We start from the raw sequence: 14,373 nt of genomic DNA on the forward strand, positions 1-14,373 counted from the left end.
CAAGTTTCAGATTCTGTTGATACTTTTTATTCATTCTACATGTTTCTGCTAGGTATTACTTGGATTTGATATAGACTAGTTGTTGCCTTTTAAGTATTCCCAGAGACAAACAGATAACTTTATCTCATGCCAACAGTATGCCCTTCTACTTTCCTATATTTACCATAGAAAATAACCTCTATCTGAAATATTCAAGGTATCTGCAAAATACTTGTTAAACTTGCTGACTATCTTAGATAAAGAGCTACCACTGTGCACCTTTAAAGTGAATAACTAGTATTTGATAGGAAATCTGTGCATTTTCCCATCAAATGACAATTTTATTCTGTCCTATTGTGTGATTGATTCATATTCCATCTTTAACCACTGAGGTCAGACACCAAGCAATCTACCGTAAAGTCACAATTTTAAAAATACAGGCTTGACCCAACAACAATGGAAGGACTCTTATTGCCTTCAAAGGGCATTGAGCTGTTCCTATTTCAGTTAAAAATGTAGGAGTCAGATTCAATATTAGGCCGCCTCCTCTCGCTGTGCGGTAGCCCTCAGGCAAGCAACATAACCCAAAAGTGGGTGGTACTAGCTGAAAATGAGGTCTAGATGGGACAGCAGGGAAATGGATGATTCAGATGGTCTCCTTTGGAAGCAACAAAGGAGTTAGATGTTGGCCCTTGGTCCTCCGTCCCTTCCCTACACCAATTCCAAAGACCAGGCAGTTCCTTCATTTCAGTATGTTACAGGCTAATAAAACAACTCGTTGGTTTTGACACATTTTTCTCCATCTGTCAGCATGGTTCAAAATTAAGTTGGCCACATAGTAAAGCAAAGGGAAAAATATTAAAAATGGAAAATACTTTAAGGATACCTCACAATGTTACTAACAATACAGAATGATGCATGTATATTGTAATGTATGATCATTTGCATGATTATTTTTGCAAAGATGAACTTATAGCTTATTGAATGCTTCATCGTAATACTTTACTGCATAAGAGTTGCAGGGCAACAGATACCAAATGAGGCATGTCCCTTAAACTACAGCACAGGTGGCCATGGTAAATTAAACTCAGTCTCTCAATCTCAGACCTAATGAAAGTGGGGAAAGAGAGAGAGGGAGAGAGAGATAATAGGCCAGATTCTGAGCCCTTTCCACATATTCTACCTAGTTATGATTTGGATTGGATATTGATGGTGGCCTTTAATTTTTTCCTAAAAAAACAGAACTTTTCCTCCAAACTATAATATGCCTTTCCCCCCCATCCATATTTAACTATAGGAAACAGTCTTGGATACCTTTTTGACCACTTTGTCTGTATGCATTATGATAGTCTTTAGTTATATGATTGCGTAGCTGAATGTTCTTTTATCATAGTTTTTGTGTATAATTTCAGAGGGTTTTAGTAAAGTAAACTGAAAAACCTTGTGGCAACGTATCAACCTCCACATTGGTTATCATCAGGGTTGGAACTTTTAGATTCGCTATACAGACCTCTGCCACTTGAGCAAATGGAATCACAAACAGTAGTAATATGTTGTCGTCATCCTGCATGTGGACACGCACTAGAGAGGGATGGGACACTCACTTGGCTGATGTGTCATAGATTTTGCTGACAGCAGATGAATTGTCATGCTCAGAAATCTTGGTTTCCATTCTAGGCTCTGGGAGGGAGTGTACTCGAGTGGACACGCCCTTTCTGCCCTGTCTAAGTCCTGTCTCTTCCTCGCTCCTGGCTCCGTATCCCAGTTCCGTCTCCTTGCCAACTTTGTCCCAATCCCTCTCTTCAGTTCTCATCCCAGTCTCCTTTCCCAGCTAGTTCTAGCCCTGCCCCGGCCACCTCATCGAATCTCAATCAATCAATCTCTCTCTCTCTCTCTCTCTCTCTCTCTCTCCCCGATCCCTGCCACAGTCCCTCCAATCTCTTTACCCAGCCAATCCTAGTTCCCCTCCACACACCTTCTTGTCAGGTCTGTCACCCCCTCCTTATCACCTCCATTCTCCCCAACACTGGTTCTTAGTCCCAGTCTCCTTTTCTAGCCAGTTCCAGCCTCCCCTGTACTCTCCAGCTTAACATATCTGTATTCCTCCACAGCCAACTAGCTTTCAGTATCCACCCCTGTTTCTGACACTGACTCCTAGTCTCTTTTCCCAATGAGTCAGTGTCTCCTTGCCCAGCCAGTCCCAGTTTCTTTCCCTATTCCAGTCCCAGTCTCACCAGATTCCTTGTCCAATCTACTCCTTTCTCTTTCCCTTGTCTGGCTTTGGTGCCCTCTGCATTTGAATTAAGCAGCTTCCTTTTCCATGCTGCCTGGGTGCCAGCAGGGGTATCGTTAAGATCAGAGAGAGAGAGAGAGAAAGTAGGATAACCAGATGTCCCGATTTTATAGGGACAGTCCTGATATTTGGAGCTTTTTCTTATAGAGGCTCCTATTACATCCCCACCCTCTGTCCCGATTTTTCACATTTGCTGTCTGGTCACCCTAAGAGAGAAAGGCTCTTTACTCTCAGTTCCAGTATCTGGCGCAGAACAGGTGGGAACAGACATTACAGGAAAAGTACATGTTTGTCCCTGTAGCCCTGGGCTGTGAGGGGATGGAAAATGCTCAACCATTCTGTGGGCATGGCATATGCACAGTCTGCTCATAAGAGCAGAGAGGCTGGAGCTTGCCCAGCACAGGAATATTTAGGGAATTTAGCTGCTACAATAGAATAAGCCCTTATTCAGCATGTGCGAATAGCAATTTTTTAAAAAGCTTTTAATTTGGCCATATTATTGGTAGATTTCCTCAGAGTTGGCAAAAGGCATATCCTTGACAAAAAAGCTACCTCCTGCCAAATGTTAAGTCTAGGGGCACTAGACCAGTTCAAAGAAAAGTCACTAGAATTTTTTTAACATTGGCAAAAAAAACCCAACGTATTTTCCCTGGTTCTTGGAAACGGCTATACCATTTTGGCTGAAATTTTCAACAAAAACAAAATCAGCCTCAGGCAGATATCTGCATGGAAAATTTCAGCCTGACTAGTTAACATTTGAAAGTTATAAGCAACTGAAAACAAGGTTTTATAATGGGAAGTATCTGGCAACTTGAATACCTAATCATGATCCAGAATGTTTTACAAAGCAATTTTAAGTATTATTATCCCCATTTTCCAGCCCTGCCTAGAACACTTTCCAGCAAAAGAGTATAGGGTGGTGGTGGAGCAGACAGGTTGCTGTGAATTAATGTGCACGTCTCATTATTCCCATTCATTTCAGAGCGCCTTCCAAATGTCATTTGAAGGCAGCATATGGACCTAAGATAGTAAAACTCATACATAATGGTGGTCATTCTAAGTGAAATGGTGCTTATGTTTAATTCCAGGGAGGCCTAGGTATCACCGGGATGTTGGAAATGGCAGAGACTCCAAAAGTTAATTAATCTTAAGAGTAATATGGTGATGAATGATTTAAAAGCCACATGGCTCAATAATGGTTTAAATCCACAGCCCATGGTGGAGAGGAAGTGTAAACAGGACTGCAGCTATTGTGCTAGGGTACTGCATGCACTGCTTCTCTGTACAGCATCTGCTACTCAGCCCTTTATGAAACGAAGGTGGATCAGTGACCTTAACTTCACCTTTCTTGCCTCTTCTCTACTTAGGGAGGGCTCATTACTACATCAGCACTATCCCGTGGACTGCTATTGCACCCAAACCTCTGCTCACATGGCAAGAAAAGCCTCTGCTCTTCTGCATCAAACATTTTGCATATGCAGTTGTGGTAATTAGGTGCCAAACTCCAGCATTTGTGCTCTTAAAGTAAATGCATATCTAAATAGGTGCCCATGCAAAATCTGTAAACCCAGTATTGAGGGCTGGGTTGAGGATGGCTGAAAACTTTGACATGAGGTTTTTACAGTGGTACACAGGATTCTAGTTGATTCCCTCTGGAATCAGAGAGATTAATGTCCCGTGCACATTCTTGATGATACAGGGGAAAGAGCTCAATCTAAATGATTTTTTTTTAATTGCATAGAAATTGAAACAGGTACTAACAATATCCTGAAGCGATCTCACAGTTTTTAACTTGTTTTTGTTTGAGTGCTTTTTCCTTCAAGCACCCCTTAACAAGCACTTGGGGTCAAAGATACTATCCAAATACATAAAACAATGTTATAAACAAGGCTACAATAGTTGCTTTACAATGTGACATGCTAGTCATGTTTAACTGATCCATATAAAGCATGAGACACTTTCTAACTGTAAGAACAGTAGGACAACAGAACAAACTGCCTAGGAAGGTTGTGGAAACTCCTTTACTGGAGGCTTTCAAAAGGAGGCTGGATAGCCATCGGTCTTGGATGGTTTAGACAAAAATCCTGCATCATGGCAGGAGGCTAGAATAGATGACTCTTGTGGTCCCTTCTAACCCTGTGGTTCTATGATTCTATGACATGGCAGTATAAATGCTGTCTGTGAGTTGACATTAGTTTACTTGGAAGGTGCATGTTGGTTGAAATTCTCAAAGTTGGCATACCGTCAATATTTTAAAGTTGTGGAGGGGGAAATAAACCTGACTATTCTGCATATGCAGCACTCAGCTGTGCTTCTATAAGAAGGCTCTGCTGCTTACTTGATTATACTAAATCTGCACTGACATTATCGTATACTGAAGGACAAGGCTTTAGATAACTGGAATGAACAGTGCAATGTGATGGATGGAGCAAATATTTGTCTGCTAATATATACACTCTCCTCTGTTTAAGTCTTGTAGCTTCAGGGTTTTTATTTTTAATTGTATTACAACTTTCCCCCACAACATGCACTGTTCTCTCCTGTCTGTCTTTGATCTTCTCATTTTCAGACATCTGGTTTTTAAATAGCTGCTATTATGGCTAAGTCAGCATATTGATCCATCAGCCCCTGGCAGAACTGGTACTACAACCAACTGAATATCTTCTCCTACTACCTCTCTGGAGACTGATTGTGCTAGGTCTGCAACCTGTTCACACTCTAGGCCTGAGATGTGAAAGTCTGTGGTGTGTCTCCAAACCAAGGTTCAAACATTAACATCACAATATGCTAGTGTTTCATCAAATGCACATTCATTCTTCATGTAGGCTTTATTCAATGCCAGATGTGTGTGAACAATACAGAAACTGGGCATATGCAGTTATGCATCTGGTATCGCTGAATATTAGTCTAATTTGTTAAACATCTCAAGAATTTAACAGTATTGCAAAGTTGATTAAATATAGTTCATTTTCCTCTCTTTAACTGGTGTAAAGAGAGTCCTCTTGAAGATATACATCTGTACATATTCATTCTTGAGTATGTGAATGAAACTCCCATAGAAAGTTCTAGGCCAAATTCAATGGTAATATACTGTCACGGAGCACAGATTCATCCAGCAGCACCTCCTGCTGGTCATCTTGGGGAATTAACGTTCCAGCCTCTGGAGCATCCTCTTCAGAGCAGTGTCTCACCGCCCCGGCCCCCCATGTCCCTCCCAGACCCTGGTGCCCTTGTCTTGGGTGCTACCCTCTGGCAGTACCCCACAGTTCTGGGTCTCCCCCTCCCCGGGGAATCCCCACCCACTATCCCCACATCACCTCTATCATAGGCTACTGCCAGTCACCAACTAGCCCCCACTCCCTGGGGCAGACTGCAGCATAAGCCACTCATCACTGGGGAGGGGGTTTGGCTCTGCTGCCTCTGCCTACCTGTGTCTGCCCCTGCAACCCACATACCTAATAGGCCTTCCCAGGCCTGCAGCCTGGGGCTTTCCAGGCTGGAGCCCCCAGCTCCTCTGGCCCTTCCCCAGCCCTGCTCTAATCTAGGTGTCCTGCTCAGCACCTTGCAGCCAAGCCCTTCTCCCTCTTCAGGCAGAGGGAGACTCTCCTGGAACTTCTGGCTCAAAGCCTTTATAGAGCCAGCTGGGCCCTCAATCAGCCAGGGTTTCACTCCCTGCCCCAGCCGCAGCCCTCTGCAGGGCTTTTCCAACCCCTTCAGGGCTGGAGCGGGTGTTCACCCCGCTACATATACATTCTATTATAATGTATGGGTCAGGGAAAAGTTGGTCAGAAAACAGATGTCCATGGTTAGAATAGTGATAATAGTGTAGCTTTCACTGACTTGGCTTTCAGATATTGTACAAACTATGTGTAACTCCAATCCCCGGTATTCAGTTAGATTGTGAGCTCTCCTGGGCATGGACTGGCTGTTCATCTGTTTGAACAAAACCCAACACATGGGACCCACTCTGATCCTAACTGGGGGATTCTGAATGTTACTGTAATATAAATGAATAGTGATAGGCATACTGAACAAGTCCCAATATGCCCTCGTTAACTTATGAATCACCATCTCCAACACTCCCAGGGCCAAGTGAGTTTAAGCAAAGTGGGCATAGCTCCTGTTGGGTCAGATTCCTATCTCACATTACTGTGAATCAAGAGTAACGTTGTTGAAATCAATAGAGTTTCTATACTAATGTGACAGCAATGTGAGGTCAGAATTAGGCCAAATGGGAGGAGTTATGCCTATTTATATCAGAGGCGGAATTGGGTCTCCACTGAATACAAAATTGTATTGAAATTGTAATATTACACAAAATTGGTGTAATTTATCCTTGTTTTGGACATGTAATGAATATCATATCAATGAAATTTACACTATTTTGCCACTTAAAGTAATTTATTCATCATCTAATTATCATTTTAAGTCAGAATTAATTGTGGCTGCACATGATTATGTATATAACATTGTAGGTGAAAAATTGGGGGCAGGTTTGAGAACTGTTTGAAAATTTGTGACTTGATTTTTCAGTCTGTGCACTTACTACTCCAGTTAAGTCAATGATAGCTGCATATGCTTACCACCTATGATAATCAATCAGCTGGGGCCTTGAACTTTATGTTGATGACTGCTCTGACTCTTTTGGTTCTTCTCTGACTTCCTTGTTCACCTTAATTGCCCTGCATTAACACCCCTGTCCACTACAATTGCCATTCCCTAAACCTTGTTTTTACCAACAAGATGTATTCATAGATTAAAGCAGTCCTAGAATTTTACTTGACTCTTTATTCTCTTTCCCCTTATATCTGTGTTCTTACTTGCAAGGTCTAAACTTAGGGTTTACCTCACCTCTCATTTAGACTCCTGTAAATCAAGAGTAGTGCCAGTAAAGTAAGATGGTTATAAAACTGATCAGTTTATAGCCTAGCTGAAAATATATTCCCTAGGTACATCATTCTTTATTAGCATCAATCTGGAAGTGGCTGGCAAGAAGGCCTAATCTTGCATAGACTTTTGTTTCACCACTGGAGTAAGGGGAAAAAGAGGCTGGTGCAGGAGACAATAGCCAATGTGGAGGAGTATTCTTGTAAGACATTACAAAGTAGCTTTTTCACCAGATCCTACAGAAGTAATGAATAGTAGCCATGGAACCTACATTGAAACTAAACAATTTTTTCATGCGTGTAATAAGTATTTCAGTTCTAAAACTAGCAAATGAAAATGATCTGTATGCAATATCTTTTATTAAATGCAATAAACAAGTCAATACAGACCACCTGACCATTATCAACTCTTGCAAGCTGTGTTTTGGATTTAATTCAGGAGTTCTTACTAAATTTTGGGTTAAAATGAATAGTAACCCGAGAACCTCAATATTTGCTGGGTTTGATAAGCTATAGAGAACAAGGCAGTGTCAGGTCTCTTTCCTAGAAAAATTCCCCACAGCTGCTGTACAATAAATGTATGATTACCCATAGATGTATTTACAGTAATTGGCTCATTTCTCTTCAGTCAATACATTGTACGAGACAAATCATTTTTGTCTTACAGTATTGTATTTTTGAATAATAGCTTATGTATATTCAGCTGTCTCTGTGTGTCTAATTTTATATATATATAGAGAGAGAGAGAAAGAGAGAGAATAAATATAATACAATGCACAATATATAGGTGTATATACTTAATGAGCACAGATGGGAATGTCATATAGAGCATTGTGAATGTAGCGCATTGTGCAGATATCAAAGTAAAGTTCTTATTAGATCTCTTAAATAGAATAAAATAGCACTGCTGAATATTCTCAGTGATTTCTACAGATGAAGGGCACCTAATGGATAATGTAATCAGCAGACACAGACATTTAAGAGGCAGCTGATTCACCTGTCCGAAGCTAATGTGTTTTTTCTGCAGGTAACCCAGTTCTGACCCTTGGCTCCAATTCCTGACCTCTGACCCTTGGCTCTGGCATCTGGCTTCTGACTCTAGTTCTGACCCTGGGCTCTATTCCAGGCTATTGATTCCTGCTCTGACTATTGGGCATGGCTCCTGCTCCAACCACTAGGCATCACTATGTCCCCATCATGTAACAGTTTAAGCAGCCCCAACAAAAACAAAAAGCTGATATGGCAAGTATGGATCCTACAAAGGCCAATATCTCTGCTGAAGATAGTGGAGGTCCTGCAGACCTTGCAGGCCCAGGTTGGTACCCTGCAGGCACAGAATGTGGTTCTGCAAGCTCAAGGCATGCCATCTTCAGCTCCACACCCTGCTCCCCACGAACCCAAGTACCCATTTACTGACAAGTTAAGTGGTGATTGTGACAAATTTTGTGGATTCCTATTAGTGTTGGCTCCTATTTCTGTTATGCCCATGGTCGTATCCCACTGACCGAGCCAGGGTGGGATTGATTATTATCCTGCTTACTGGGGAGGCTCTGGCTTGGGAGTCTCCACTCCAGGAGAAATCCAGTCCACTTCTGAGACAATTTGAGGATGTTGTTAGACTATGGCTTCAATGATCCACTTCAGGTGTTGTGGCAGGGACACTGGCCAGTTGCTAAATATGCAGTGGAGTTCTGACACTTGGTAATAGACACCGAGTGGAACAAAGCTGCCCAGTGTTATCATTGCTGACTCAACCTAAATGACAATAACTGGCATGGGTGGAATGCCCGTTCAGCCTGGATGCTTTAATTGACCTATGCATCAAGATCGACAACTACCTGATCAAAGGCTTCCATTTAAAAAATGGTACTCCCAGCACCTGCTAGCTCTAGTCTCCAAATTACCCATCCCTTCCTCATTGCTTGAACCCATGAAAGTTGACCAGGTCTGCCCCGCTTCTCCAATATGAAGAAGAATTAATACTGGGCATCTGGCCAATGCCAATACTGCAGGGAACTAGAGCCTGAATTAGCGCCCTTCCCCCTCCCCCCCAGGGCACTCCAACACTTATCTACTAATATCCAGGTAATGACGGATCAGTATCCAACACATCTCCAACTCCCTCTCTAGCTCTGGCATTCTGTGATACCCGACATGAGTATAGAGGTGCTAGTGGACTTGAGTGCCTCAGGCAATTTCATGCATTTGGAGTTCATCTGGGCACACAATACCCCCACCCAGCAGAAGGACTCTCTTGAGTTAGTGAAGTCCATAGATGGGTCATTAAGGAGCAGTCACCCACCATACAGCTCCCCTAGGAGGTAACAACTCTTCCAGGGCAGCAAGAAGTCCTCTAGCTTGTGCTAATTCATACACCATATTCACAAGTTGCCCTTGGCATCCCTTGGCTCATGCATCTGCTGGTAGTCAGGCACAGTATGCTTTGACTCTTCATCTTGCTGACAATCCTGTTTCTGGAGAGCTGACCTGGAACCCACAACCCTTGGCAGCTTATTTGGTCTTCCAGAGAATTCAGAGATGTGAAGAGAGGATCCAAAGGCAACCTGGCAACCCTCATGACCTCCTCAATGGCTCCAGGAATTCCTGTTTAAATATCAACACTATGTTGATGTGTTTACTCTATCACCTCATCACAGCTATGATTGCCTCATTCACCTTCAGCAGGGAGCAGAGGTTCCCTTCATTTGCATTTTCTCCCTCTCTAAAACCTGAACAGGCTCTGGAGCTACCTTGAGGGAATTACACTGCACACACGATATAATTTTTTTTTAGGGGGGAAAAAATCTTATTTTTTGTTCAGGAAAAACTATTTGCTGAATTTAACCTGAATTTGCAAATAGTTTCAGTTGCACCAAAACTGCAGTTTTGGTGAATTTACTATTTGATTAAAATTTTTGACCAAGAAATGTACATGACAGTGAAAACAATTTTTTAGCCCTCATACGTGTGTGTGTGTGTGTGTGTGTACGTATATATAAAAAAATATTAGTGCTGTTGATTAATCACAGTTAACTTATGTGATTGACTCAAAAAAAGTAATCATGATAAAAAAATTAGTCGCCATTAATCACACTGTTACACAATACAATGCTAATTGAAATGTATTAAATATTTTGGATGTTTTTCTTATTTTCAAATATATTGATTTCTGTTACAACCGAGAAGACAAAATGTACAGTGCTCACTTTATATTATTTTTATTACAAATATTTGCACTGTAAAAAAGATCAACAAAAGAAATAGTATTTTTTGATTCACCTCATACAAGTACTGTAGTGCAATCTCTTTATCATGAAAGTGTAACTTACAAATGTAACTTACATACCTGCACTCAAAAACAAAACAATGTAAAACTTTAGACCCTACAAGTCCACTCAGTCCTACTACTTGTTCAGCCAATCACTAAGACAAACAAGTTTGTTTACATTTACAGGAGATACTGCTGACTGCTTCTTATTCACCAGAAAGTGAGAACAGGCGTTCACATGGCTCTTTTGTAGCCGGTATTGCAAGATATTTACATATAAACGTTGGTATGCCCCTTCATGCTTTGGCCACCATTCCAGAAGACATGCTTCCATGCTGATGATGCTTGCTAAAAAAATGTGTTGATTAAATTTGTGACTGAACTCCTTGGGGGAGAATTGTTTGTCTCCTGTTCTGTTTTATCCACATTCTGCCATATATTTCATGTTATAGCAGTCTTGGATGATGACCCAGCACATGTTCATTTTAAGAACACTTTCACAGCAGATTTGACAAAACACCAAGTAGGTACTGATGTGAGATTTCTAAAAATAGCTACAGCACTCGATCCAAGGCTTAAGAATCTGAAGTGCCGTCCCAAATCTGAGAGGGTCAGGGTGTGTAGCATGCTTTCAGAAGTCTTAAAAGAGCAACACCCCAATGCTTAAACTACAGAACCCAAACCACCAAAATAGAAAATCAGCCTTCTGCTATTGGCATATGACTCAGATGATGAAAACGTCTGCTCTGCTTTGGATCGTTATCGAGCATAACCCATCATCAAGGGGGGAGGGATAGCTCAGTGGTTTGAGCATTGGCCTGCTAAAGCCAGGGTTGTGAGTTCAATCCTTGAGGGGGCCATTTAGGGCTCTGCGGCAAAAATTGGGGATTGGTCCTGCTTTGAGCAGGGGGTTGGACTAGATGATCTCCTGAGGTCCCTTCCAACCCTGATATTCTATGAATCAGCATGTATGCATGTCCTCTGAAATGGTGGTTGAAGAATGAAGGGACATATGAATCTTTAGCGCATCTGGCACATAAATATCTTGCAACGCCGGCTACAACAGTGCCATACAAACACCTGTTCTCACTTCAGGTAACATTGTAATCAAGAAGCGGGCAGCATTATCGCCTGCAAATGTAAACAAACTTGGTTGTCTGAGTGATTGGCTGAAGTAGGACTGAATGGACTTGTAGGCACTAAAGTTTTACATTGTTTTATTTTTGAATGCAGTTATTTTTTGTACATAATTCTACATTTCTAAATTCAACTTTCATGATAGAGATTGTCCTACCGTACTTGTAGTAGGTGAATTGAAAAATACTATTTCTTTTGTTTTTACAGTGCAAATACTTGTAATCAAAAATAAATATAAAGTAAGCACTGTACACTTGGTATTCTCTGTTGTAATTGAAATCAATATATTTGAACATGTAGAAAATATCAAAAATATTTTAAAAATGGTATTCTATTGTATTGTTATTTAACAGTGTGATTATTTTTTTAATTGCTTGACAGCCCTAGTATATATAGTTGTTTAATTTTGCATGTCATATTATTGTGGGTGTCTATCCCACACAGAAAAACAATACAAATGAATGACTAAGTCCAATCCTGCTTTCAAAATTCTCATTCAATTCAATGAAAGCTTGGCACAAGTAAGGACTTCAGTATCAAGCAGGTTGTAGCCCCATGTGTGCTGTAACTAGATGTTTCTATGCGACACTTTGTATTTTCTCAGTATTTACTTGTATTGTTACTCATTTTGGCTGCAGACATGCAGTATGCTAACTGTGTCTAGTGAAGATTATGGGAGTTGAGTGAATTCATCTCCTTGGCAAATATGGTCAGCACCTCTTAAGAGAATGTCTTAAAAATTACTCTTTGTTTTTTCATCATCTTCTAAATTTAAACAAACTCAAGACTGTACATTTGGTACAAAAGAACCACTACTAATTGGCAATACAAACAATTATTCCTTAGAAATAGATAATTATTTCTTTAGTCCTTCATACATAGTATTTTTTTTAAGTGAGAGAGCTATCTTAGACTCATCCGTCTTCCTCTAGTTTTAATGCCAGCTGGATGAACACATCTCTTGATAGGAGTGGGAATTACCAGTGATCCTCCTTTTCCTGTTTGCATCTAGAAGATGCTCATGATCCCAGTAAGGGTTTCAGATATACAGGCCACATCTTAAAGAGTGATAGTTTACGTAATTTCTCCTCTTTTTCTAAGCAACAAATACCCGCAAAGCATAGTCAGGAAAAGGCTTGCTTACACTTTTTGTGCGTTTTAAGTCAGTCCTCCTTCAGCTAAAACTAGAACAGGTATTGATTCTCAATTTATATTTTGCAATACAAATGGAGAATGAACACGTCCTGTGTAGTAATTGAGCTGGAGAGGGATTTAACATCCAAAATATTGATTAGAATCTGCTTACTTATGCACCATTGATTTTGAACTGCAGTTAATCTCCTTATCTGAAACACTGTGGTTTCTTTCTATATGAAGTTGAGACTCGCATTCTAATAATTGTCTAACTGTGATTTCATGTTGCTTCTACATCAAACACACACGCAGTTGGCAAACTCAAGGTATCATCCTTTCTGGTATCCATCTTAATGTAGCACTTTTTTTTTTTTGGACATAGTAATTGGATGTAATGTGATTTTATTCAACACCTAGAGAAATATAGAGCGGGTGCTCAGGTCAAAGCTTCATGCTGCTCAAGCTAAAGCAGGACTGGCAGGTGTCAGTACCTATCCCTGTAAATAGTAGCTAGTGAACTGTGAGCCATTTATCAAGTCTGTCTTCGAAGTTAGGTTAGAACTTGGGAAATATAAGGAGTCAGAGAATCTAGGAAATTACACCATGGTAATCTGACGAAATATAGGTGAGATAAAAAGTGCCAGCTCAGTACTAATCTGGTACATATAATAGATCCTGAGACAAACATTCTGGAACGTGCTTCCTCAAACAAAAGGCCAATTCAGATATTTTTTCCAGTGTTGGTTCTTGGTTATAATTTTCAGTAAGCAGTGTTCAGTGCATTAACCTGAACGTGATGTTTTTTCCTGACAGATAATTGTGATGATCAGCTGGTGTCTGCCTTGCCTCAGTCTTCATTCAGCAGTTCATCAGAGCTGTCTAGCAGTCATAGTCCTGGCTTTGCAAGGCTTAATCGAAGAGATGGTGAGTCTATTTGCTGTTGATTTCTGCTTTATTTCCTCATTTTTTCCAAAGCATTTGATTACATAGAAAAAGTAAATGAGGGTCAGTGAGTATTTTCACCTTTATCTTGTATAGAATGTTGAAATGATAAAGAGTGAGCATATATTTCTTTAAAAAATGTGCTTAAGGTTTTAGGAAATATAGGATTTTTATTTTTTAGGATTTAGACCACTGTGTCATATACAATTATTGAGGTGTGGACATAACTGCATACCAGACTACTGGAGGAGTTTTGGTAATTTCATTTAATACTAATAGTAGATGAAGCTGAATTGATTCAGAAAATCTATTTGGTTAAGCATCCAAATGTTTGGATACTTGAATTCATGAAATTGGACTGGAAATTTCCCAAGAAAAGGCTTTTTCATTAGTTTTCTAGTATCTTTGTTTCTATCATTAACTTCAAGGATTACGCTCAATAAGAACATTTCCAACACGTCTGTTTTCAGTATATATATAATACATTTGCACTTCCTTATATCTGCCAGGAATGAAAACAGACGTGTTGGAAATGTTCTTATGGAGTGTAATCCTTGAAGTTAATGATAGAAACAAAGATATCGATATCTATCTATCTATCTATATATACGCACCAATATGGGTGCAAGTGGATATCCATTGGTAATATATGTTACCTGGTTGGGAATATGAGTAATTGCAAGAGGTCATTGAAAAATGGATAAAACTATCATGAAAAGATTTATGAAAATGTT

At 40.3% G+C, this 14,373-nt stretch overlaps 1 protein-coding gene across 1 annotated transcript in view; it reads left to right on the forward strand.

Annotated features, from left to right (window-relative positions):
- The window catches only part of CNTNAP4 (contactin associated protein family member 4), a 304,543-nt gene that overhangs the window by 32,820 nt on the left and 257,350 nt on the right, over positions 1-14,373 (forward strand). Inside the window, exon 2 of the mRNA XM_007066427.3 lies at positions 13,511-13,621. Coding sequence (XP_007066489.2) covers positions 13,511-13,621 — 111 coding nt within the window. The remainder of the gene's footprint in view (positions 1-13,510; positions 13,622-14,373) is intronic.

The sequence above is a fragment of the Chelonia mydas genome, chromosome 5 (assembly GCF_015237465.2).
Source record: "Chelonia mydas isolate rCheMyd1 chromosome 5, rCheMyd1.pri.v2, whole genome shotgun sequence".
Taxonomy (NCBI): Eukaryota; Metazoa; Chordata; order Testudines; family Cheloniidae; genus Chelonia; species Chelonia mydas.